The 23615-nt window shown below is 37.2% G+C and overlaps 1 protein-coding gene across 4 annotated transcripts in view; it reads left to right on the top strand.

Moving 5' to 3' along the window:
• The window catches only part of LOC150085475 (ATP-dependent 6-phosphofructokinase-like), a 499449-nt gene that overhangs the window by 110551 nt on the left and 365283 nt on the right, over nt 1–23615 (top strand). For 3 of the 4 annotated variants that reach the window (XM_090374056.1, XM_090374057.1, XM_090374058.1), the window contains one exon: nt 18647–18812. In XM_090374056.1, the coding sequence (XP_090230182.1) occupies nt 18647–18812 (166 nt within the window). Of the gene's footprint in view, nt 1–8166; nt 8289–18646; nt 18813–23615 lie in introns of those variants that run through there. The other variant, XM_090374059.1, reaches the window with a different exon arrangement.

Genomic DNA, 23615 nt, shown 5'->3' with positions numbered 1-23615 from the left:
CTAAGAAATACTTTCAAAGCTTAGACCTAATTGATATCAGAGGAACTGTTGAAACCTGTGGCAGAGAATCAAAATGCGTGGGATGCATATAACTTTTGAGGTGATACAAAAGCCTATGGTTTATATAAATTAGTCTGTAATCAAGCCACAAAAGAGGATCAAATTTATCAATTGAATTTATGATAATTTATCACACAGTTGATAAATTACTCAGGAATTACTGCTACCCATGTGCAGTACCTTGCATTTGTCAATGTTAAATTTCAATTGCCATTTCTCAGCCCATTTGCCTAATTTTTCTAGGTTTTGTTCCAACAGCATACCTTCACTACTGTCATTAATTACCCTGCCACCCTTTGTATTTGCAAACTTTGACATTATGCCTCATATACCCTCATCAATCAATATCATTAATCAATACAGAACACAGGAATATGCCCAGCACTAAACCTTGGGAAACTGCACTAATAAAATTAGTCCACGAAGAATAGTATCCATCGATAACCACACTCATCTCCCACTCAAACGTTCCCTTTATCCAAAGCGATAAATTTCCTTTAATGCATACTGCTTCAGTTTGCACAGCATTCTTTTATGCAAAGTATCTAAAGCTTTTCTAAAATCCTAGTATATGATATTAAAATTATTTCTTGCATCCAGTTCCTTTGTCACTGCATCGTAGTATCCAATCTAATTAATCAGACAAGATCTCCCCTTAACAAACCTATGTTGTGACTGAAGTATAACTGCCCTCCTATCTAGATGGTTTTGCATTATTTCTTTAATTAGTGACTCCATTATTTTCCCTGGAATTGAAGTTAAACTAACCGGTCTGTACTCATGTCACTCTTTGTCCCCTTTGTGAATTGGAGATACATTTGTACATCTCCAGTCCACTGGGTCCTACCCTGAATCCAAAAATGCTCTCATAATTATGTCTAGGGTTTGCTTACCTCCTTTCCTAGCGCCCTTAATATAATTAGGTAGTCCCATTCAGCCCAGGTATCTTTTGTATAATTAATTTGTATAGTTGTCTTCCACTTTCCTGTCAGTTATCACAAAATCTTTCTGCCCCCTGTTAGAGATTGATAAACTTCTGGCATCGCACTCCCTAAAATATTCCTCATGTGTGAGGAATACGTTAAGTGCTTGATATTCATTGGAATATAATTTTCCAAAGTACTCTACCTCTAGGTATCTCTCTCAGAAATCTGTAAAATTTAAAATCTGGCACTGTCAAAAGGTGCTAGATTAAAGAGTTTTTTTTGTAGTATGACTATTTTAAAAGAAATTATCATATTTATAATGATAAATAGTTATTTTTTGTTATAAAAGCAGCACACAGAGACAACCTTCTCTAAGAGAAATCAAAAGAAAATAATACTTTACTAATAGAAAATTCAGTGTTTCATTGTTGCACTAAATCTGAAACCTTTGTGATTTTGTCTTTTCACCCCCACAAGTGCTCTACCCATTGCTTCCAATATTATTATTATTATCAGTTTATTTCTCTGTTGAGGAGACACCCCTGGGACAGCCATTGGCTAGAAGGGTGTGAGTTACATTCTAAGGTGTGAAGGGGATCCCATGAGCAAAAGGTTACAAGGTCCATCGGACATTCACTCTGAAAGGTTGAATACAAAATTTTGAAATACATGTGAAATTATGATTTTATATTATAATATTTCAAATTTTGACATCTTAGATTGACATTTAGAATAATGAGAAGATATAGTTAAAAGGGATCAAAATTAAATGCAGTTTTGTGCCTAGTGGCTGTGCACTAAAGTGGCACGAGATGATAGGAGTCAGCAAGGACCTACAACCTGTAGGCCTTGTCATTACAGAGCTTTTCCAGTTCAATTCTTAGTTGATTGAAAAGTTCCATCTTGTTTGCTGGAAAAAAGTGATTTAGGCTGTCCAGATTTTTTAAGTTGCTTTGAAAAGGATGTCTTGTTTCAGCATTCCTGGGGGCTTCTCGATGAGAGTGAAACAAGCCGTCAATGCTGGGAGAATCTAATCTTCCTTTTAGTAGTTGGGCTAATGTGAAAATGTTTCTTGTGTTAATTGTCTGTTTCCTGAGAGGAATACTATACTGAGATTGGAAAGTAGGATGGCTCTAGAGATAATAAATGGGTAATTTGAGATCCTGTTCAGACATCTCAAAAGTCACTATTCAATACTGAGGAAAGCTTTCAGATTACTTGGCAGGGCAGAGAACCAAATCTGTGAAGTATATAGTGGAATGGGAAGTATACATTTCAAGATGTACTTTTTAACAAGATCTGGGTTTCTAATGCCGATTAACTCCTGTTTCCCAGCCCAGAGTGCTGCATATGTTTTTGCTTTGATATAATCAAAGTGTTTGGAAAATGTTAGTCCCTTATCCCATTTTAGGCCTAGGTCTATATGCGATTTAACCATTTGAACTTTGCCTCCGCTTACCAGCATAGAGATATTGTTCCTACTCTTTTTCTGTGTAAATTTTCATCTGGGCAGATTGCTGCATTGAAAGAAGCATAGCTAAGCCTGTTCATAAAGAAGTTACTTGGATGAAGGTGTAAAGTGAAGTCTACTCAGGGGAATTTTAGCCATGGCACACTCTCTCTGCAGTTATTATTATTATTAGTAGTAGCAAAGCATTCATCCAAGCAAGCTTATACAGCATCATCCAAAAATAAAAAGTCAAGCTTTCCCAATTCACCTGTATATCCACTCTGACGGTTTGTCTAGTTATTCCTTGAATTTATTCAAACTAATCACCTCTACTGCACTTGTGTAGTGGAAAATGAAAAGGACCTGGAAGTAATTGTGCAGACAGGCTGCCAGGACAGTTCATGGGGTTTTGTCAATGATAATACAGAAATTTTGCTAGTAGGGATAAGAAAGTGATTATCCCATCATATAAGGCAATGGTCAGGCGACATCTTGAGTACTGCATACGGGTCTGTAGGCCTCATTTTAGGAGGGATGTAGAGCTGCTGGAACAAGTACAGAGAAGGGCAATGAGATTAGTAAGGGGAACAGAGGGGTACTGCAAATTGCAGCATCTGAAGTTTAGGCACCTGCAAGGTAATATCACACAGTTCATAATTTGATTGAGGTATTAACATTAGTAGAGGCATATGATGCAAGAAAGCATGCTTATACAGCATCAGCCAAGAAAAATAAAATCCCTACCCATTTCACCCATCAATTTGCTCCAAGAGTTTGTCCAGTTCTTCCTTGAATTTATCAACTTCCACAACGACCAATGGAAGTTTGTTCCAGCAATCAACCACCCACTGGCTAAAGGCAAATTTCCGCACATCTATTCTACAACTGTCTTTCCTCAAATTGAATCTATTCCCCTCAGATGCATAATGTGAGCAAGAGGAAGAATCCCCTCTGCATTGAGTTTGCTCAAACCATTCAAGGCCTTATGCACCTCAATCAGATCACCTTGCAGGTGCTTTATTTCCAGATGTTGCAATTTGTAGAACTTAAGTCGTTCTTGTTAAGAGCAACCCTTTGTTTCCCTCACTAATCTTATTACCCATCTCTGTACTCGTTCTAGTAGCTCTACATCCATCCTAAACTGAGATCTCCACACCTGTATGCAGTACTCAATGTGTGGACTGACCATTGCCTTATACAAAGGGATAATCACGTCCTTATCCCTGTTAGCAAAATTCCTGTATATCATTGACAAATCCACATGAGCTGCTCTGGCAACCTCTCTGCACAGCTCAGAAAACTTCACATCTGGCTGCACAAGTACCCCAAGTCCGTTTCATCCTCCATTACCCTGACTGTAATATCATACAGTTGGTAGGTTACTCTGGGATTACTGCTACCCATATGCAGTACTTTCCATTTGTCAATGTTAAACTTCAGTTGCCACCTCTCAGCCCATATGGTCAACTTTTCCAGATCCTGTTGCAGCAGCATACTGTTGTTACTTTCAATATCAACACTCAACCTTTGTATCCTCTGCAAACTTGGACATTAAGCCTGATATACCTTTATCAATATTATTGATAAATATAGAAAACAATAATGGGCCTAACACCGAACCCTGGTGGACTCCACTAGTAACATTAGTCCACAAAGAGCAGTGTCAATCGATTAATTACCAGTCTCTTTCTTCATCCACTCAACCATCCCTTTATCCATAGCAGCAACTTGTGCTTAATGCCATACTACTCCAATTTGTACAGCAGTCTTTCATGTACAACAGTATCAAAAGCTTTCCTGAAATCCAGGAATATGATATCAAAATTATTTTTTGCATTCAGTTCCTTTGTGACTACATTGTAGTATCCAATCAAATTCGTCACACAAGACTTCACCTTAACAAACCATGCTGTGTCTGCAATCTTGATGATCCTACAATGCTTCCTTAACCATTGACTCTATAATTTTTTCTGGAAGAGAAGTTAAACTAACAGGTCTGTAATTACTCGTGTCACTCTTTGAACCCCCTTTCTGAATAGGGGATACTGTTGTTACTGTTGATAGATTTGCACATCTCCAGTCTGTGGGGACCTCCCCTGAATCCAAGGATGCTCTCGTAATTACGGCTAAAGGTTTGCGTACATCTTTTGCTACCCCTTTTAATATTACTGGATAGATTCCCTCCACTCCAAGATAGGTCCCATCCACCCTTTCTTTTGTTTAACTTCAACAATTTCTCCTACACTTGTTCTCAGTTATAACAAAACCCTTTAGCAACCTGCTAGAGTTTAATAAATGTTTGGTATTCCCCTCCCTAAATAACTCCTAATGTGTGAATGTAGATGCAGAATACTCATTCAGATTGTCAGCTTCCTGAGCAGGATCATTAACATTCAAACCATTGATATCATGTGGACCAATCTGATTCATCCCCTTCCTTCTAGAGTTTATATGAGTAAAGAAGTCTTCACTGTTTTACTTTGCATCCTTTGCCAAAGATTTCTCGTAATCTTCCTTTGTTTGTCTAATCTCCTTTGTGACTTGATTGCAGACTAGCTTATATCTACCATAGGCTTCTGTGTCGCCTGATAATATCTATGCATCCCATGCATTTTTTTTCTCTGCTACTTGTTTCATTAGTTTATCTGACATCCATTTTGGCCAAAACTTTGAACAGTATTTCTTATTTGGTATGAAAAGCCTAGTAGTTTCCAAGATTAATTTTTTAAATACTTCCCATTTAGAATTTGCTTTTGGTAATAAACCATAAATATGGCTAAAACCACTTCAGTCCTCTGTGGGATTTTCGCTCCCTTCTAATCCATCCATTTAGGCTAAAACACTTGAACAGTGTTTCTTGGTATGAAAAGCCTAGTAGCTTCCAACATTAATTCCTTGAATGCTACCATTTAGAATTTGTTGTTGGTAATATCATCAGTTGGTCCCACCGTATAGAATTTAGAAACTGTCTGAGACCACTGTAGTCACCTTTATGAAAGCAAAAATCCTTCCCTTTACCAATGCTTTTTCACACTACATTGGGCCAGACACTGATTCACCTGAACTTCGCTTCTGAAGAAACCACAAATAAAGTGCACTCTCTAAAGCGACATTTTCAGGTTTCAACATCATCTTTTTCCTGCTAGATCATCCTTCACTATCCATAATTGGCACAAATTCTGTTATAGCATTGGAATTTTTCTTGATGTCATAAATTGTTGAAGTCCCCACATTAAACATTTTCTAAATTTCCTTTTGTAATTCTATTAATAATTTCTGTTTTTTGTTGCAATTAAAACTACACGTTTTCTTTTTGTTCACATTTTACCATAAAAATTGAGAAAAATAATAAATCACACAGTTTCGGGATGATATTATTCTTACTGAATCTGGAGCTAAACTAATCTGAAATTCACTCATGTTTTCCGAGAAAACCCAGTAGTCTCTGTGATATTTTTCTAAAGCACATCTCTGAAGGTCACAGAATTATAGAGGTTACAACCATAAAACATTAAAAACAATTTGCAATTTTCAGTTTATTGAGCTTTTTGTTTGTACAATCTGTTATAAATGGGTAGTAAACTTGATCTTTTGCTTATTAGAATGAATCAAAATTCATTTCAGAATTCATGTTTGCAAAATTCAGTTTGCAAACATGATCACTCTAACTGGTGCTTACTGTACTGTCATTATTAAAAAAAAAGGAGAAAGGTCAGCCTTTCTAATTATTTGGGATAACTGACATTCTAGTATAGTTGCTTTGCATAAACTTTCAGATATCATTCATGTATAGTAGTAAATATGCTGAACATCCGTTGTAGTCATGTGGGTATGGGGGTTTTCCTGATGGCACAAAAGTTGGTTTTATTTCTGGATTCTTCAATAGAAAGTTTTAATCTGACTTTGCTTTGTATTCCTGTCTGCCCTTTCTCATCAACCAATAATGTGTTCAACGGTTATGGGTAATTCTCAAAGTATTGGGGACTGGGAGCAGGGTTTAAAAGCCTTTCAGGGAAGATGGCACTTAACAGCATTAATTTGGATAGTTTTCTGGAAAGTCTGTTGGATTAGAAGATTTTATGAAAATTGGATTGTAGGAATTAAAATGTATAGTCAAATTGTTTCATAAAGAACTTCAGGAGGATGGGGGAAAATTAATTATGCTCTTAGTTAAGAAGCACATGAAATCTAAGGCAGTGTATCCAGGTGACATGAGTGACCAGTGCAGCGTTTAGTCAGTTTGGTATTACATAAGCATTGGGCAAACAAAAACAAGTTAATCTTCAATTAAATGAATTATTTTTCTTCTTGTGTGAAAAGAAGTGAAAAGTAAATATAAGTGAAAAGTCAATTAATTTCTAAGATTATAACTTTATAACACTTAATAAAACTCTGTATATTCTCCAAACTTAGCTGTTCAGTTTAATTACAACTGTACAATATTTATTACTCTTCTTCTGTATGCTCTTTTTTTTTTAATTTTTTTTTCTCTCTACATATAAGTGTATCTCTTCACCACAAACTACTCTGCATTTAAAATACAGTACTCTGCATTTAAAACTACATTTAATCTATTAATTTATTTTTTATATACAAACTGTATTGAAAAAAAGAAATAAGAATTGGCAGATTTCTGTTTGTCTGATTTTAATGAAATTTGGAATGATTTGACAAATATTTTTAAAAGTTCCAAATATAAAATTTTTTGAACATCTGTCCACAGGGAGTCAGATTGCTGTATGCAGACAGATTGAAAAAAACTAGTGAACAAAATAGGTGCATTAGGCGTGCGAACATGCTTAATGAGAGTAGCATTATGTTATAGGCCAAATAACTGTAACTGTGATCAGCACAATGAACAACTATACAGTCAAATAAGTGGGCCATGTAAATCAGAATAACTTATATGTGATTTCAAATTTCCAGATAGTGGATTGGTAACTCACGTGATAATAAGACGTTTGTGGATTTATTGCATGACTTCTTAATATCGCATATTAAAAGGCAACAAGAGAGAGAGAGAGAGAGAGAGAGAGAGAGAAGCCAGTACTCTTGATCTGATTATCAGCAGTTGCTAGTGATGTACTAAGAATCTGCAATAATAAGAGAACCACTAGATGGCAGTGATCACAATGTATTGATGTGAGATTTATTTAAAGATGTAACTACTGTGAAGAGCAAAAGGAAGGGATTTTGCTTTTGTAAAGGTCACTAAATGCACTTAGGCAGTTTTTAAATTCTATGTAATTGGATCTACTGATAATGTTACAAACATCAAATTGGAAATGAAAGGCATTCACAAACGTAATCTTAGATGTCACTCAGCTTTTTATACCAACTAAGAGATGCTGTTCAAGGCTGAGACCTAAATGAAAGTCAGATGAACTGATAAGGCTCATAACAGAAAAGAAAAATACTTCGGATGCATATAAATTATCAGGTGTACTGAAGCCTAGAATTAGCATTAGTAGAGGCATATAATGCAAGAAAGCAAACTTATAGAGCATCAGTTAAAAAAAAAACTTTCCATTTCACCTATCCAATCGTACCATAAGTTTGTCCAGTTATTCCTTGAATTTATTTAAGCTATCAACTTCCACAATGGCCGATGGCAGTTTGTTCAGGCAATCAACCACCCACTGGCTAAAGACAAATTGGCACACATCTATTCTACAACTATCTTTCCTCAATTTGAATTTGATCCACTTTGGGTGCATAATCTGAGCAAGAGGAAGAATTGCATCAGCAGTGAGCTTGCTCAAACCATTCAAGGCCTTATACACCTCAGTCAGATCACCTCACAGGTGCCTTGCCTCCAAATGCTACAATTTGCAGAACTTCAGCCTTTCTTGGTAAGAGCAACCCTTTCTTTAGCATTAGTAAAGGAACATGATGCAAGAAAGCTAGCTTATATAACATCAGCCAAAAAATAAATAAATAAACAATACAAATCTTCTAATTTCACCCATCCAGTTGCTCCAAATGTTTGTTTAGTTCTGCCTTGAATCTATTTAAGCTATCAACTTCTACAACAGATGGAAAGTTTGTTCCAGCAATCAATCACACGCTGGCTAAAGGCAAACTTCCACACATCTGTCCTACAACTGTCTTTCCTCAATTTGAATTTATGCCCTCTCAGGCGATTATTGTGAGCAAGAGGAAGAATCCCATCAGCATTAGCATGCTCAAACCATTTAAGGCTTTATACACCTCAATCAGATCACCTCGTAAGTGCCTAGTCTCCAGACACTGTAATTTGCAAAACTTAAGCCTTTCTTTGTAAGAGCAACCCTTTGTTCCATTCACTAATCTTGTTGCTTCTCTGCACTCGCTCCAGCAGCTCTACATCCTTCCTAAAATGAGGCCTCCAGACCTGTACACAGTACTCAATGTGTGGCCTGACCATTGCTATATACAAGGGGATAATCACCTCCTTATCCCTGCTAGAAAAATTCCTGTATATCATTGACAAGACACCATGAGCTACTCTTGTAGACCGTCTGCACTCTCAGAAACTTCATATCTGCCTGCACAATTACCCCCAGGTCCTTTTCATTCTCTACCAGTGTCAGTGTAGTACCACACAGATGATACATTACTCTGGGGTTACTGCTTCCCATATGCAGTGCTTTACATTTGTCATTGTTAAACTTTAGTTGCCACCTCTCAGCCCATCTTCCCCATCAGCCCATTCTTCCCCCTCACCAATGTCGTTATCCTTTTCTGTAATTGTGGCAGCAGCTCTACATCCTTCCTAAAATGAGGCCTCCAGACCTGTAGCACTATTCAAGGTGTGGCCAGACCATTGCTTTATACAATAGGATAATCAACTCCTTATCCCTGCTAACAAAATTCCTGTATATCACTGATAAGACTGTCTGAGCTACTCTGGCATCCTGTTTTCACTGCTCTAAAAACTTCATCCCTGACTGCACAATTACCTCCAGGTCTTATCCATTCTCCACTACCGTGAGTGTAGTACTGCACAGTTAGTATGCTACTTGGGGATTACTGCTTCCCATATGCAGTACTTTGCATTTGTCAATGTTAAACTTCAGTTGTCACCTCTCAGCCCATGCCGACCGGGCTAGCCGAGTGGGAAAAGTACCTGCCCGTCAACCCAAAGGTCGCGGGTTCGATTCCCGCCTCGGGCTTGGATCAAAGTACTGCAAAAACCTTGGGAGGTGCAATATGGCCACAGAAGCCGATGCGCCAACAACTACCAAATCAAAATCAATCAATCAATCTCAGCCCATCTGCTGAACTTTTCTAGATCATGTTGCAGTAGCATACTGTCATTAACAACCCTACCACTTTCGTATTGTCTGCAAACTTGGTCATTAAGCCTGATATAATACCTTCATCAATATGATTGATAAATATAAAAAACAACAATGGGCCCAACAACAAACCTTGGCAACTCCACTAATAACATTAGTCCATGAAGAGCAGTATCCATTGATTACTACTCTACTCTGTCTTCTCCAACTCAAAGTTCCCTTTATCCATAGCAGCAACTTGCCCTTAATGCCATACTGCTCCACTTTGTAGAGCAGTCTTCCATGTGCAACAGTATGAAAAGCTTTCCTGAAATCCAAGTATATGATATCTAAATTAATTTTTTGCATTTAGTTTCTTTGTGACCACATCATGGTATCCAATCAAATTAGTGAGAGAAGATTTCCCCTTAAAAAACCCATGCTGTGTCTGAACAATAATTGCAGTCTTGTTTAGATCCTGCAATGCTTCTTTAATCAGTGATGCCATTATTTTCCCCAGAACAGATGTTTAACAGGTCTGTAATTACTTGTGTCACCCTTTGATCCTCCTTTGTAAATTGTGGATACATTTGCACATCTTCAGTCCATGGGAACCTCTCCTGAATCCAAATGTGCTCTCATAATTATGGATAATGGTTTGCTTACTTTCTTTGCTAATTCCTTTAATATAACTGGATAGATTCCATTCACCCCAGGTGCCTTTCTTATGTTTAACTTCAACAATTTCTCCTCAACTTTGCACAGTTATCATTTAGTTCTCTGTTAGAGTTTGATAAATTTATGGCCTCCACTTATCCACAGAATTCCTCATGTGTGAATGTAGATGCAAAATACTCATTCAGTTTGTTTGCTATCTGAGCAGGATCATCAACAATTGAACCATCGATATCAAGTGGACCAATCTGATTCATCCACTTCCTTCTAGGGTTTACATAAGTAAAGAAATCTTTGCTGTTTTTCTTTGCATCCTTTGCCATATGTTTCTCATATTCTGCCTTCACTTGCCTAACCAGCTTTGTAACTTGATTACAGATTAGTTTATATCTGCCATAGGCTTCTATGTTGCCTGATAATTTATATTTATATGCATCACATGCAGTTTTATTCTCTGCTCCAAGTGACATTAGTTCATCTGACATCTATTTAGGCCTGAACCTTGAATGGTATTTCTTATTTGGCATGAAAAGCCTAGTAGCTTCTAAGATTAATTCCTTGAATGCTACCCATTTACAATTTGCTATTGGTAGCATCATCCATTGTTTCCACGGTATAGAATTTAAAAACTGTCTGAGACCACTGTAGTTACCTTTGCGAATGCAAAAATCCTTCCTTTGATGGTAGTTATCTTTAAGTAAATCCCACATCTATACATTGTGATCACTGCCACCTAGTGGTTCCTTCATCTGCAGATTCTTAATGCATGAATAATCACTGCTGATTATTCATTCATGAGCAGATCAAGAGTATTACCCCCTCTGGTTGCCTCTCGAACATGCTGCTGTTGAAAACAGTCATCCAATAAATCCACTGCTAGTGTGCAAGTTACCAATCCACAAGTTTCAGTCAATATCTCCTAAGTTAAAATCCCCCATTATAAGACAATCTGATTTCCTGGTCCACTCTATTTCTCTGTACAGTTCTTTGTTGTACTCATCAGAGTCAATAGGCCTATAACACACTCCTATCCTCATTTTTGCTTTTCCGGTGTCTATGTCACACCAAAGTGACTCGACTTTGCAATGTCCACCCATGTTTACTTGATGCACTGCCTTAGATTTTATGTGTTTCTTAGCTAACAGCATAATCTCTCCTCCCTTCCTATCCTGTCTATCCTTTCTGTATTCATTAAACTTCCCAAATTCCTATTCTGCACTGCTTATATCTGTGTGACATCATGTGTCCGATATTCTAAAAATTTGATATCTTGACCAGCACTTCAAATTTATCAAATTGATTGCTACCCTAGCATTGGTGCATATGCAAGTATACATGCAGCTATTCTTACTCTTAGTTACTCTAACACTTTCCATGTATTTACTTGTTTTATGATGACTCCCAGCAGTTCTTGAAATCCCCAGCATCATGCTTTCCAGGCTTCTGCTCGTTCCAATAGAAGCAGTTCAAGAATCACTTTCACTTCTGTCTGCAGCTGCTGTCAGTCTATTAGTCTGTGAATCCCTCAAGCTAGAAGAACTCTGATCCACACAGCACTTCCTCGATAGCATCAGCAAATATTCTTGCACCCTTTCTATTTAAATGAATCTGATCCCTGTGGAAGCAATCTCTCCTCTTAACAAGCAGAGACCACCCTGAAAAAAATTCTACCCCATGAGACTTGACAATCTCTCCAGGGCTGAATTGATTGACAAAGTTCTGCTTATATACTCTCTTCTATTGTGTTTGGGAAGAATTGCAGACGCTTTGAAATTTAATCGTAATCTACACCAGATATAAACTATTCTGCAAAGTCACAAAGGATGTTAGGCAAGCTAAGTCAGATTGTGAGAAAGTCTCTGCAAAGAATGCTTAGAAAATATCGAAAGGCTTCTTTACTTAACTTTATGTAAAAATGCACTTTATGTTTTTACATAAAGTATGTTTTTAACATAAAGTAAAGAAGTTATATTAGTAGTGGCAAATGATGCTAGAAAGCAATCTTATACAGCATCGGCTAAAAAAAAATGACACTTCCCATTTCATTTATTCATTCTCTCCAAAAAGTTTGTCTAGTTCTGCCTTGAATTTATTTAAGCTGTCAACTTACAACAACAGATGGAAGTTTGTTCCAGCAATCAACCACCTGATGCTAAAGGAAAACTTTTATATAAAGTAAGTTCTTTATGTGATAACTAGAAGGAATTGGATGAATCACATTGATATGCTAGATATGAATGGTTTAACTGTTGATGGTCCTGCTCAAGTTTCTGACAAACTGAATAGATATTTTACATCTACATTCACACATGTGGAGTTTTTTAGGGATGGGGATTCTGGAAGTGTATCCAATTCTAACAGGGATCTAAATAATTTTGTAATAACCACTAGGAAAGTGGAAGAGAATTTGTTGATGCTAAACATATAAAAGGTACCTGGGGATCTATCCATTATATTTGGAGGCAACAAATCTTTAGCCATAATTATGAGATCATCCTTGGTTTTAGGGAAGATTTCTATGGACTGGAGATATGTGAATGTATCCCCAGTTTACAAAGAGGGATTGACATAAGTAATTACAGAGCTCTTAGCTTGACTTTTCTGTTCCGGGGAAAAGAATAATGCAGGGCCATCTAGACAGAAATGCAGTTACACTGCAGTCACATTCGTTTGTTAAGGTGTGATCTTGTCTGACCAGTCTGATTGAATACTATAGTAACAAAGGAACTGGATGCGAAAAATAATTTTTATATCACATATATTTCTGAAAAGCTACATATTGGAACAATGTTGTTTTAGGGGCATGTTGCTGCTATGGATAGAGGGATGGTTGAGTGGGAGAAGACAGAGTGGTTATCAGTGGAAACTGGCTGCTCCTCTTGGATTACTATTATTTGTTGAGTTCCATAGGGTTTGTTGCTGTTGGTACATTTTTTGCTTCCTCCTGTATTTATTAACGATATGGATGAAGAGATATCGTTTAATGTCTAAATTTGCAGATGCTACAAATGTTGGCATGATGATTAATGACAGTAATCAGGGGTTGCTACTGCAGTATGTTCTGCAAAAATTAGACAGATGTGCTGAGAAGTGGCAGTTGAAGTTTAACATTGACAAATGCAAGTTATAATTCATAATAACTGCAATAATACTACACCAACCATAAAACTGATTCTTTATTAACTCCTCCAGTAACACTTACCATGAACCATGATCCTGCTGATATTTAAGGATGTACTATAGGGTGTTAAGTATTACAGTTGATAAAGGAGGCAGATGCCTTTGAAAGCTATGGTTGTGTTTTTATTGCTTTTATTCCATGATTTATATTGCATTTTATTTCATTGTACATATTATATATGCTTTATTTTTATGGTTTTATTGTATAAACAGTGTATTTTATTTTATTACCAGTTTAATTTTAATCTGGTTTTTACCATTTTTATTTTAATAAAGAATCAGTTTTATGGTTGGTGTAGTATTATTGCAGTTATTATGAATTTGACCATTCCCAACCTTAGAGGCCTGTTTGAAGAAATGCAGGTTATATTAGTAATTTCAGAATAACATACCAACTATGTGTTACCACATTCGGGATGGTGGGTAATGAAAAGACCTGGGGTTAATTTGGTTAGGAATTTTGCCAATAGGGATAAGAGGTTGTTATCTTGTGCAAGACAATGGTTAAGTTTCATCTTGTGTACTACATACAGATCTGGTGACCTCATTTTAGGAAGTATGTTCATCTGTTTAAATGGATACAGAAAAGAACCATGAGATTGGTGAGAGGAGCAAAAGGGTGCTCTTACCAGGAAAGGCTTCAGGTTTGCAAATTGCAGTGTCTGAAGACCAGCACCCATCAGGAGATTTGACTGAGGCGTTTAAGCTTTGAATGGATTGAGTAAGCTAAATGCCATGGCATCTTCCCTCCTGCTCAGACTATACACTCAAGGGGGATATAAATTGAAATTGTGGAAGTTTGGTTGCAGGATAGTTATTGATTGTTGGAACAAACTTCCATCTATTCACTTGTGGAAGTAGGTAGTTTGAAGATATTGAAGGAGGAACTGGACAAATTCTTAAAGGGGATTAACAGGTGATATGGGTTTTTTTGGCTGATGCTGTATAATCTTGCTTTCTTGCATCTTTTTCCATTATTAATGCTATTAACTCTAGCACCTGTATGGTGATTTCATAAAAAAATCAATTTTTTATATATCTATTTTATCTTTGTTTTGTACCTTTTCAGTAATTTCATACATTAATTCCATCAAAAATATAATTTCATATATACTGTAGTGCAAAATGTATTACATGTTTTCCATTGATTTATTGACAGAATATTGTCATGACTGTAGCTCAGCAGACAGCTTGCGATTACAGATGTACACATTTGAATTCACTGTAGTTCTGTTTATACTCCAGCCATATAGCCTCAGCTACTTTTAGAACTTGACTGTGAATTTACCATATTTGTGCATCATTTGGATTCAAAATATGTGAGTAATGCTGCTTAGTAATTAATGCTAATGACTTAGCCACGATCATGGCTTATTTGTATTCCATGTCATCTTGTTTTATTTACAGTACAGTACTGTATTTATATCTGCTAGATGCTTTTAATTTAAAATCACCCCAAAATATCTATTAATGCAGTAACCAAAAACTGTCTGAAAAGTATCACATCAAAAGTGAAATTGGATGTTATAGAAAGATTAGATTTGGAAGAGCATAAAATTTATCTGCAACAGGCATTTAATGTAGTGGGATTCACTGCCAGAACAGTAATCAAGAGCAAGAACAAATAAAAAAAAAAATCTCAGAGTGTGCTAAGATAATAGATAACACTTCCTACCTACAAGAGGGCATGCCTATGTGTACAGTGGTAAAACAAAATTACATACTGTAATAGAATGAATCAGTATATACTTCAGTACCTCTACTGAACCTCTACTCTGCCTGTACTTCAAGGACCCAAAAAAATATAATTCAAATAGAATTCAGCAATTTTATTCCAACAGTAAAATTCTGCAGACTAATTCTTAAACACAGATTTCTAAGATAAATTCTTTCTTTGGCTTTTTTGTTAGCAAAATCATTAACAATGTCATGAAAGTTCATATTACAAGTAAGTTAGTGCTGGAATAAGTTTTGTGATCTAGAAAAGTTAGGGAGAGGGGTTAAGAAGTAAAAATTGAAGTTTAACATTGACAAAAAGAAGGTAATGTATGTGGGTAGCAGTAATTCCAGATTAACATACAACCATGTGGTACCATGCTCATCATAAAAAATGCTCTTTTTTTCCCCCCTCCACACTTAGAAAAAAAGACCTGGGGTAATTGTGCAGTCAAATATGAAGTTCTCTGAGCAGTGCAGATAGGCTGCCAGGACAGCTCATGGAGTTTTGTCAATGATATACAGGAATTTTGCTAGCAGGGATAAGGAGATGATTATCACATTGTATAAGGCATTGGTTAGTCCATATCTTAAGTACTGTATACAGGCCTGGAAGCCTAATTTTATGAAGAATGTGTATCTATTGGAATGGGTGCAGAGAAGAGCAACAAGAACAACAAAAGAAGAACAGGAAAGGCTTCAGTTCTACAAACTGCAGCACCTGGAGACTAGGCACCTTCGAGGATATCTGGTTAAAGTGTTTAAGGCTTTAAACAGATTGAGTAAGCTCAATGCTGATGGAATCCTTCCTTTTGCTCAGACTACACATGAGGGAGCATAAATTCAAATTGAGGAGGGATGGTTTCAGGATAGATGTGTGAAAGTTTCCTTCACCCAGCTGGTAGTTGATTGTTGGAAAAAACCTCTATCTGGTGTTGTAGAAGTGGATCATTTGAATAAATTCAAGGAATAGCAGTTAGAGAGGACTATTAGAGCATTGTTTTCCACTAATAATGCTATTATTAACTCCAATACCAAATTTATAAAAACACTTTCAAATATTTTAAAAACAAAAAATTTTATTTAATGCACAGGCATTTTAGTATGCTTGATATAATGTAGAGAGAATACAGAACAAAGAGTACTTACAGCCTAGAAATACCAAATGAAGAGTACCCAGTGCCTATGAACACAAAATGAAGAGCACCTAGGACTTATAAACACCAAAAGACAACCTGTTGCTTTTGCTAATTTTTTGCTCCAGTGTAATGCATTCTTGTTGTGTCTGTTAAAAGATAGTACCCTCTATTGAGAGGGTCAGTAGTGATTTCATCTTTTACACTGTATTTAAAAATACAAGTTTTTAGGCCAGATATTTTTGAAATTAAAAGGATATTATTCATAGTTACAAATTTCAGAATTTTAATAAACTTTCCTGACTATTCCAAAAATAGTGAATGATGCCCTCTGTGCACAGTACTGCTGATCATAAATCTGAGGGTACACTATGTGAAATATGGGTGATCTCCAACTAAATTTTTGGGGTGATTTAGTTTCATGTAAAAAGGCTATGAAGTAATTGTGTGTTAGAGTATTTTAATAGAGGTATGACCACATCTGTGGCTCCCATCATCACTAAGTTCCATCAGGGCCCAAACTGGAAATCCAACAGTCTTTTTACAAAATGCCAGATCCAAATTTCGTCTTTCCAAAGAGTTCTTAATATTTTCCCCACTGCACTCAAAGAATTTTTTCTCGTAGCTATTCCATGTTCCAGGTCTGAATGACAAGAGAGCCTGATTTGCAATTCAAAATCAGGTTAAATTTTCTACCTAGGTACTTAGAAATTAAAATAATATCTGTACTATAATACTAGAAATGCACTCCCCCCTACAATCACATCGATTAAATTCAGCACATTTATAGGTGAGCACAGCTGTTTTCTAAACTACATTATACTTCAATAGGTCAGTAGTTTAGCCACTGATAAGTACACTTCCAGTAGAGAATAAAGAGAATTTTTTTGTATTTAAAAAAACTATCAGCTATTTATTTTGATATGACAAATTATTCTTTTTCTTAGGAAGTACATACCAGTTGCACTTTCTGAATGTACACTGAAAGGACAGAATTCGGCGTATATTTAGGGCATGTTCATCCTCCGCTTGGCAGGTATATAGGTACACTGCATCCACATAGATGGTAATTCAGTGTCAGTATGGATAGACATTGTGAGTTAACCGACTTTGAAAGGGGGATGATAGTGGGTGCCCAATGCATGGATCACTCTATCTCGGAGGTGGTACAGATTTTGTACTATCCCTGTTTGACAGTATCCAAAGTGTATTGGGAATACACCATTTCCAGAATAACATCTCATCGTGGACAGAGAAAGGTGGTGGATGAACGTAGCCATTGACATCTGTCTCGTATTGTTTTAGCCAACCGGCACAAATCACCATCGACTTCAATGAGGGTGGTGCCAGAAACGTCTCCATTAAGATTATCAGGTGATTATTAGCTGCAGTAGGTCATGGGAGCCACCAACCCACCAGGGTCCCATTGCTAACACCACAACCCAGGACTCTATGCCTCAACTGGGCGAAAGAAAATTGGCACTGGACCTTGGATGATTGGAGATGGGTCTTCTGATGTCCCACTTCCAGTTATTTTGAGCAGACAGGAGGGTGCATATCTGGCGGAAACTGCACGAAGCTATGCACTCATCATGTCAATGAGAACTGTTCAGGCAAGTGGAGGATCAGTAATGGGCTGGGGTGTATTTAACTGGCACACGTTGGGATCTCTGGTACGTCTAGGCGCATCTCTGAATGGTCCAGGTTATGTGTCGATTCTTGCAGACTATCTGCATCCCTTCATGGTCATCGTGCTCCCACAGGGCAATGGACTCTTCCATCAGGACAATGTGCCTCCCCCACAGAGCTGTGGTGACTAGAAAATGGTTTGAAGAGCATTCTGCAGATTTTACCACCATGAAATGGCCTTCCCATTCTTCAGACATGAACCCTGTGGAGCATCTTTGGGATGCTGTGGAAAGGTCCATTCGAGCTTTGGATCCTCCACCCAGAATTGCGATGGAATTATGGACAGCGGTGCAGAAAGCATAGATGGAAATACCTGTGGAACGCTTTTGTGAACTAGTGGACTCAATGCCTTGTACCGTGACTGCCCTTATCCGGACCAAAGGTGGGCATACCCATTACTGGGTAGGTATCCCATGATTTCTGTCCACTCAGTGTATGTGCTACATATATTTGTGATTTCTGCAAGCTCTTCAGCAATCACATCAATTTTTTTTAGTAGTAATGATGATCAACAGTTGTAAGCTTACAGACTCACATGTCATTTATATATTTTAGGTGAAATAACTAAACAGAAGCATCAAGAATGCAGTCACTTGAACATAGTTGGCATGGTTGGCTCTATTGACAATGATTTTTGTGGTACTGATATGACAATTGGAACTGATTCAGCCTTGCATAGAATAATCGAAGCTATTGATGCAATTGTAACAACAGCTTCTAGGTAATTTATTTTTTATTTATTTATAATTTTTTATGAAACATTCAAATGTAGAATGCTTCTTAAATATTAATAAAATTTATTTTTATATTTAGTAAAATATTATGTTTATTATTGGAAATTGTTTTCCAATATAAAACTAATTTTCTAATATAATACATAAGTAATTTTCCAATATAATTCATAACTAATTTTCCAATATAATTCATAACTAAAACCATTTTCTGTTAGATCCATCAATTTTTTACTGTTTTAGCTTATTGAAACAATGTGACAAAAAAATGTCATTCAGAAATAGAATTTGCTTCTGACCAGTAGAATGTAAAATTTTTTGTCCTCTTCAGTTTTATTTCTCTTCCAACAAAAGCAGTAAAAGTGTAATTTTTCATTACTACCAGTAGCATTATGTTTACACAACTTCCTCCATTCACTTGGTGCTAATATTGCTTTCCACACTGCACTTTCAGCCATGAATCTTTAAATACAGTATGCTGGAAAAGACATGCCTGTTTTTCACTAATGTATTCATTTTCCTCTAGGCAGGTAGAAAATCAGCACATTGATCTCTCTCTCTCTCTCTCTCTCTCTCTCTCACACACACACACACACACACACACACACACACACACACACACACACACACACACACACACACACACACACACACACACAAGGCGCCTCCGTAGCCAGGTGGGAAGGAGCAGCAGTGCGTAGCACACACTTCTTGATTAGACCGGGGTTCGAGCCCATCACCACCAAATACGGAGGATGCGGAAAGGTCAGGGAATGACCACCGCATATCCCGGAGCAATATGGCCTTAGTTGCTAATGCTCCTAAAAACCAAATAACAACAACACCCACACACACACACACACACACACACACACACACACACACACACACACACACACACACACACACACACATCCCCACTGGAAATATGTGTGTAACTCACACAAACTTTGTATTTTCAGCTTAAAATATTTAAGTTATTGTACTGTGGAGTTCAGTTTAGTATTAGTAGTGGTAAAATGATGCAAAGAAGCAAGTTTATGCAGTATCAACCAAAAAATTAAATAAATATAAAAAAGGATAATAAAAATAAAAAGCACTACCAATTTGCCTATTCCTTCTAATAAGTTATCAAACAACAAAAAAAGAATTTGCTATATGTGGAGACAAAGTCTGACCATACCCATGCTTCTGTAAGCAAGAATGCATTGATGCGTCTTCACAGAGAAGATGAGTGCCATTCATGTATATTATTGTAAATATAACCTTACATGATGCAACATGTAAATATAGTTAATACTGCAAAGAATCATAATAAAATGTTCCTTTTTTTTAAATTTTTACTTCTATATTGTTGTGTAGATATGATGAATGCATGTAAATTATCGCCTGATAATTTATATGCATTCCATCAATTTTCTTCTCTGCTATGAGTTTCATCAGTTTCTCTGGCATCCATTTAGAGATGCTAAAGTAATTAATGTGCTGCTTCTGTTGAGATATAAGCAAGCAGCTAGGAAAGCAAAGTATTGTGGGGTTTCTACTCTTCCCAGGAGGCATCCTAATGGAAAAAGAAAATACATCACCTATGTTAGGGTTACTAAGAGAAAACTTGTGCACATATAGGCTTGTATATTAATGCCAGTAGTATACAGTAGTAAACATGTATGATGAGTTTGAAGTATTATTTAAATCACTGTGTAGATAAGTAATTATTTAATTCTGATGTGAGCCCCTAGCCTTCTGCCGTGACGGCAGAAGGCCAGGGCGCTGACTCTCTTTAAAAATTACAGCTGTGAGTTACAGGCTCCGAAAAAACGATAAGTGTTTGCCTTTTTATTTACATAATTGTTATTTTATATTGTACTTAATACATAGTCTTATAGTTATAGTTACGCTGGTTATTTTTATTTTAATTTAGATAGAGTTTTTGTGGATTAATACTTAATATGGGTAAAACCGTTATTTTGTTCGAATCTTGCACTCATTGTTTTTGTATATAGTGGTAGGGAATTCAAATTTCTAATTGAGGTAGCTAGGTAGCTCTAACGTATAATTATATAGAGTAATATGCTTCACTGTTTCTATTAGATTAGCGTAGTATTGACATTTAATTAATTTAATTTATTGATCTTATTAATTTAAAGTATCATGCCCAAACTAGAGTAGCAAAGCAACGGGCACAAAGTGGCAGGAGTGCAGTGTGCAACTTGTGAAATGTTTGCCGAACTCTCTGGAACGGAACATGATATTGCCATGGGGAATGTCTTTGTGTGTGCGCGATGTAAGGAGTGTGAGGAAATGAGGCGACAACTCAGCGTTGTTATGGGCCTATATGAGAGTTTGAAGGACAGGGTGGATGCCCTCGAAAGATCTAAATTGAGGGCCCATCAGGTTCTCAGCTGCCCACATAAACGCCAGAGCTTGCACTGGTCATCACACAACACGGCGGCAACCTCCAAGGCAGAATGCGCTGGTCCCACAGGAACTAGTAGTTGTTGGTGACTCTATTGTCAGGGAAACGGGAAACATGCTTTGTAAAAAGGATAGGTGGAACAGGACCAGGGTATGTCTGCCAGGGACAAAGGTTGATGACGTTGTAGAGTGGATATCATCTTTTAAGGGCACAAAACGTGTTATAGTTGTACACGTTGGCACTAATGATATTAAGAGTAGGAGACCGGCAGAATTACTTAACAAGTACAGGTCACTGTTGAACAAAAGCCGAGAATTAGAGTTGAATTTGAAAGAGTCTGCAATTCTGCCCAGACACGATAGAAGGGAGTATATGATGAGAGCCTTGTCGATCAATTCGACCCTAAAAAGATTGTGCAAGGCTCAAGGGATAGAATTTTTTTCAGCCTGGACTGTACTTGTTAACAGGAGAGACTGCTTCTACAGGGATGGGATACACTTAAATAGAAAGGGTGTAAGAATATTTGCTGATGCTATCGAGGCAGTGATAGGTGGGTCGGAAAACTGATAGCTTGGGGGGATACAAGGACTAATAGATTAACAGTAGCCGTAGGCAGAGGTGAAGGTGATTCTTGCACAACTTCTATTAGAATAAATAGCGACCTTGAGCATGGGGTGTTGGGGGTTTCAGGGATGGATGGCAGTCATCCTGAAATAGGTGAGTATATGGGATGTGTTAGAGTAACTAGGAATAGGAATAGGAGCATGTATGCTTGCATGTATACCAATGCTAGAAGTATAGTAAATAAATTTGATGAATTTGAAGTGTTGGTTAAGACATCAAAGGCGGATATTGTTGGGATAGCAGAGATGGTGTCACACAGATATAAGGAATGCAGAACTGGAATTTGGGGAGTACAATGTGTACAGCAAGGATAGATAGGATAGAAAGGGAGGAGGAAGTGTTATGCTGTTAATTAAGAAAACCATAAAATCAAAAGAAGTGCATCCAGTTGATATAGATGAACAGTGCACTGTTGAGTCATTTTGATGTGACATAAGCACTGCGAAAGCAAAAATAAGAGTAGGAGTGTGTTATAGGCCTAATGACTCGAATGAGTACAGTGAACAATTGTACAGAGAAATAGAGTGGGCTAGTAAATCGGAATGTCTTATAATGGGGGATTTTTACTTCCCAGATATTGACTGGAACTTGTGGGTTGGTCACTCACACACACTAGTCAGACTTTTGTGGATTTATTAGATGATTGTTTTCTGCAGCTGCATGTTCAAGAGGCAACCAGAGAGAGTAATACTCTTGATCTGGTTATCAGCAGTGATCATTCGTGTATTAAGAATTTGCAGATAAAGGACCCACTATGTGGCAGTGATCACAGTGTACTGATGTGGGATTTACTTAAAGATTTAATTACCATCAGGGGTAAAGGAAAGGGTTTTTGCTTCCGTAAGGGTGAGTACAGCGGTCTCCGACAGTTTTGAAATTCTGTACAGTGGGATCAACTGACGATGTTACCAACAGTAAATTCTAAGTGGGGGAAGCATTCAAGGAATTAATCGTGGAAGCTACTAAAAGTTTCATACCTATTAAGAAATATTGTTCAAGGTTTAGGCCTAAATGGTTATCTAATGAGACTCTTGACAGAGAAGAAAAATGCTTGGGATGCATATAAATTATCAAGCGACTCAGAAGCCTAGGGCAGATATAAGCTAGTCTGTAATCAGGTCACAAAGTAGGTTAGGCAGGCGAAGGAAGATTACGAGAAATCCTTGGCAAAAGATGCTAAGAAAAACAGCAAGGATTTCTTTACTTATATAAACTCTAAAAGGAAGGGGATGAATCTGATTGGTCCACTTGACATCGATGGTTCGACTGTTGATGATCCTGCTCAGATAGCAAACAAACTGAATGAGTATTTTGCATCTACATTCACACATGAGGAATTATTAAGGTTTGAAAATGGCAGAATGTTATCAAATTGTAGCAGTATACTTAATGATTTTGTAATAACTGAGAGCAAAGTGGAGGAGAAATTGTTGAAGTTACACTTAAGAAAAGCACCTGGGGTGGATGGGATCTATCCAGTTATATTAAAGGAGATGGCAAAGCAACTAAAGCCGACCGGGCTAGCCGAGTGGGTAAAGTACCTGCCCGGCAACCCAAAGGTCGCGGGTTCGATTCCCGCCTCGGGCTTGGATCAAAGTACTGCAAAAACCTTGGGAGGTGCAATATGGCTACAGAAGCCGATGCGCCAACAACTACCAAATCAAAAAAAAAAAAAAAAAAAGCAACTAAGCAAACCCTTAGCCATAATTATGAGAGCATCATTGGATTCAGGGGAAGTTCCGACGGACTGGAG

The sequence above is a fragment of the Mastigoproctus giganteus genome, chromosome 5 (genome assembly GCF_048544385.1).
Source record: "Mastigoproctus giganteus isolate SK-2022 chromosome 5, ASM4854438v1, whole genome shotgun sequence".
Lineage (NCBI taxonomy): Eukaryota > Metazoa > Arthropoda > Arachnida > Uropygi > Thelyphonidae > Mastigoproctus > Mastigoproctus giganteus.
This window is presented reverse-complemented; position numbering and strand designations above follow the sequence as displayed.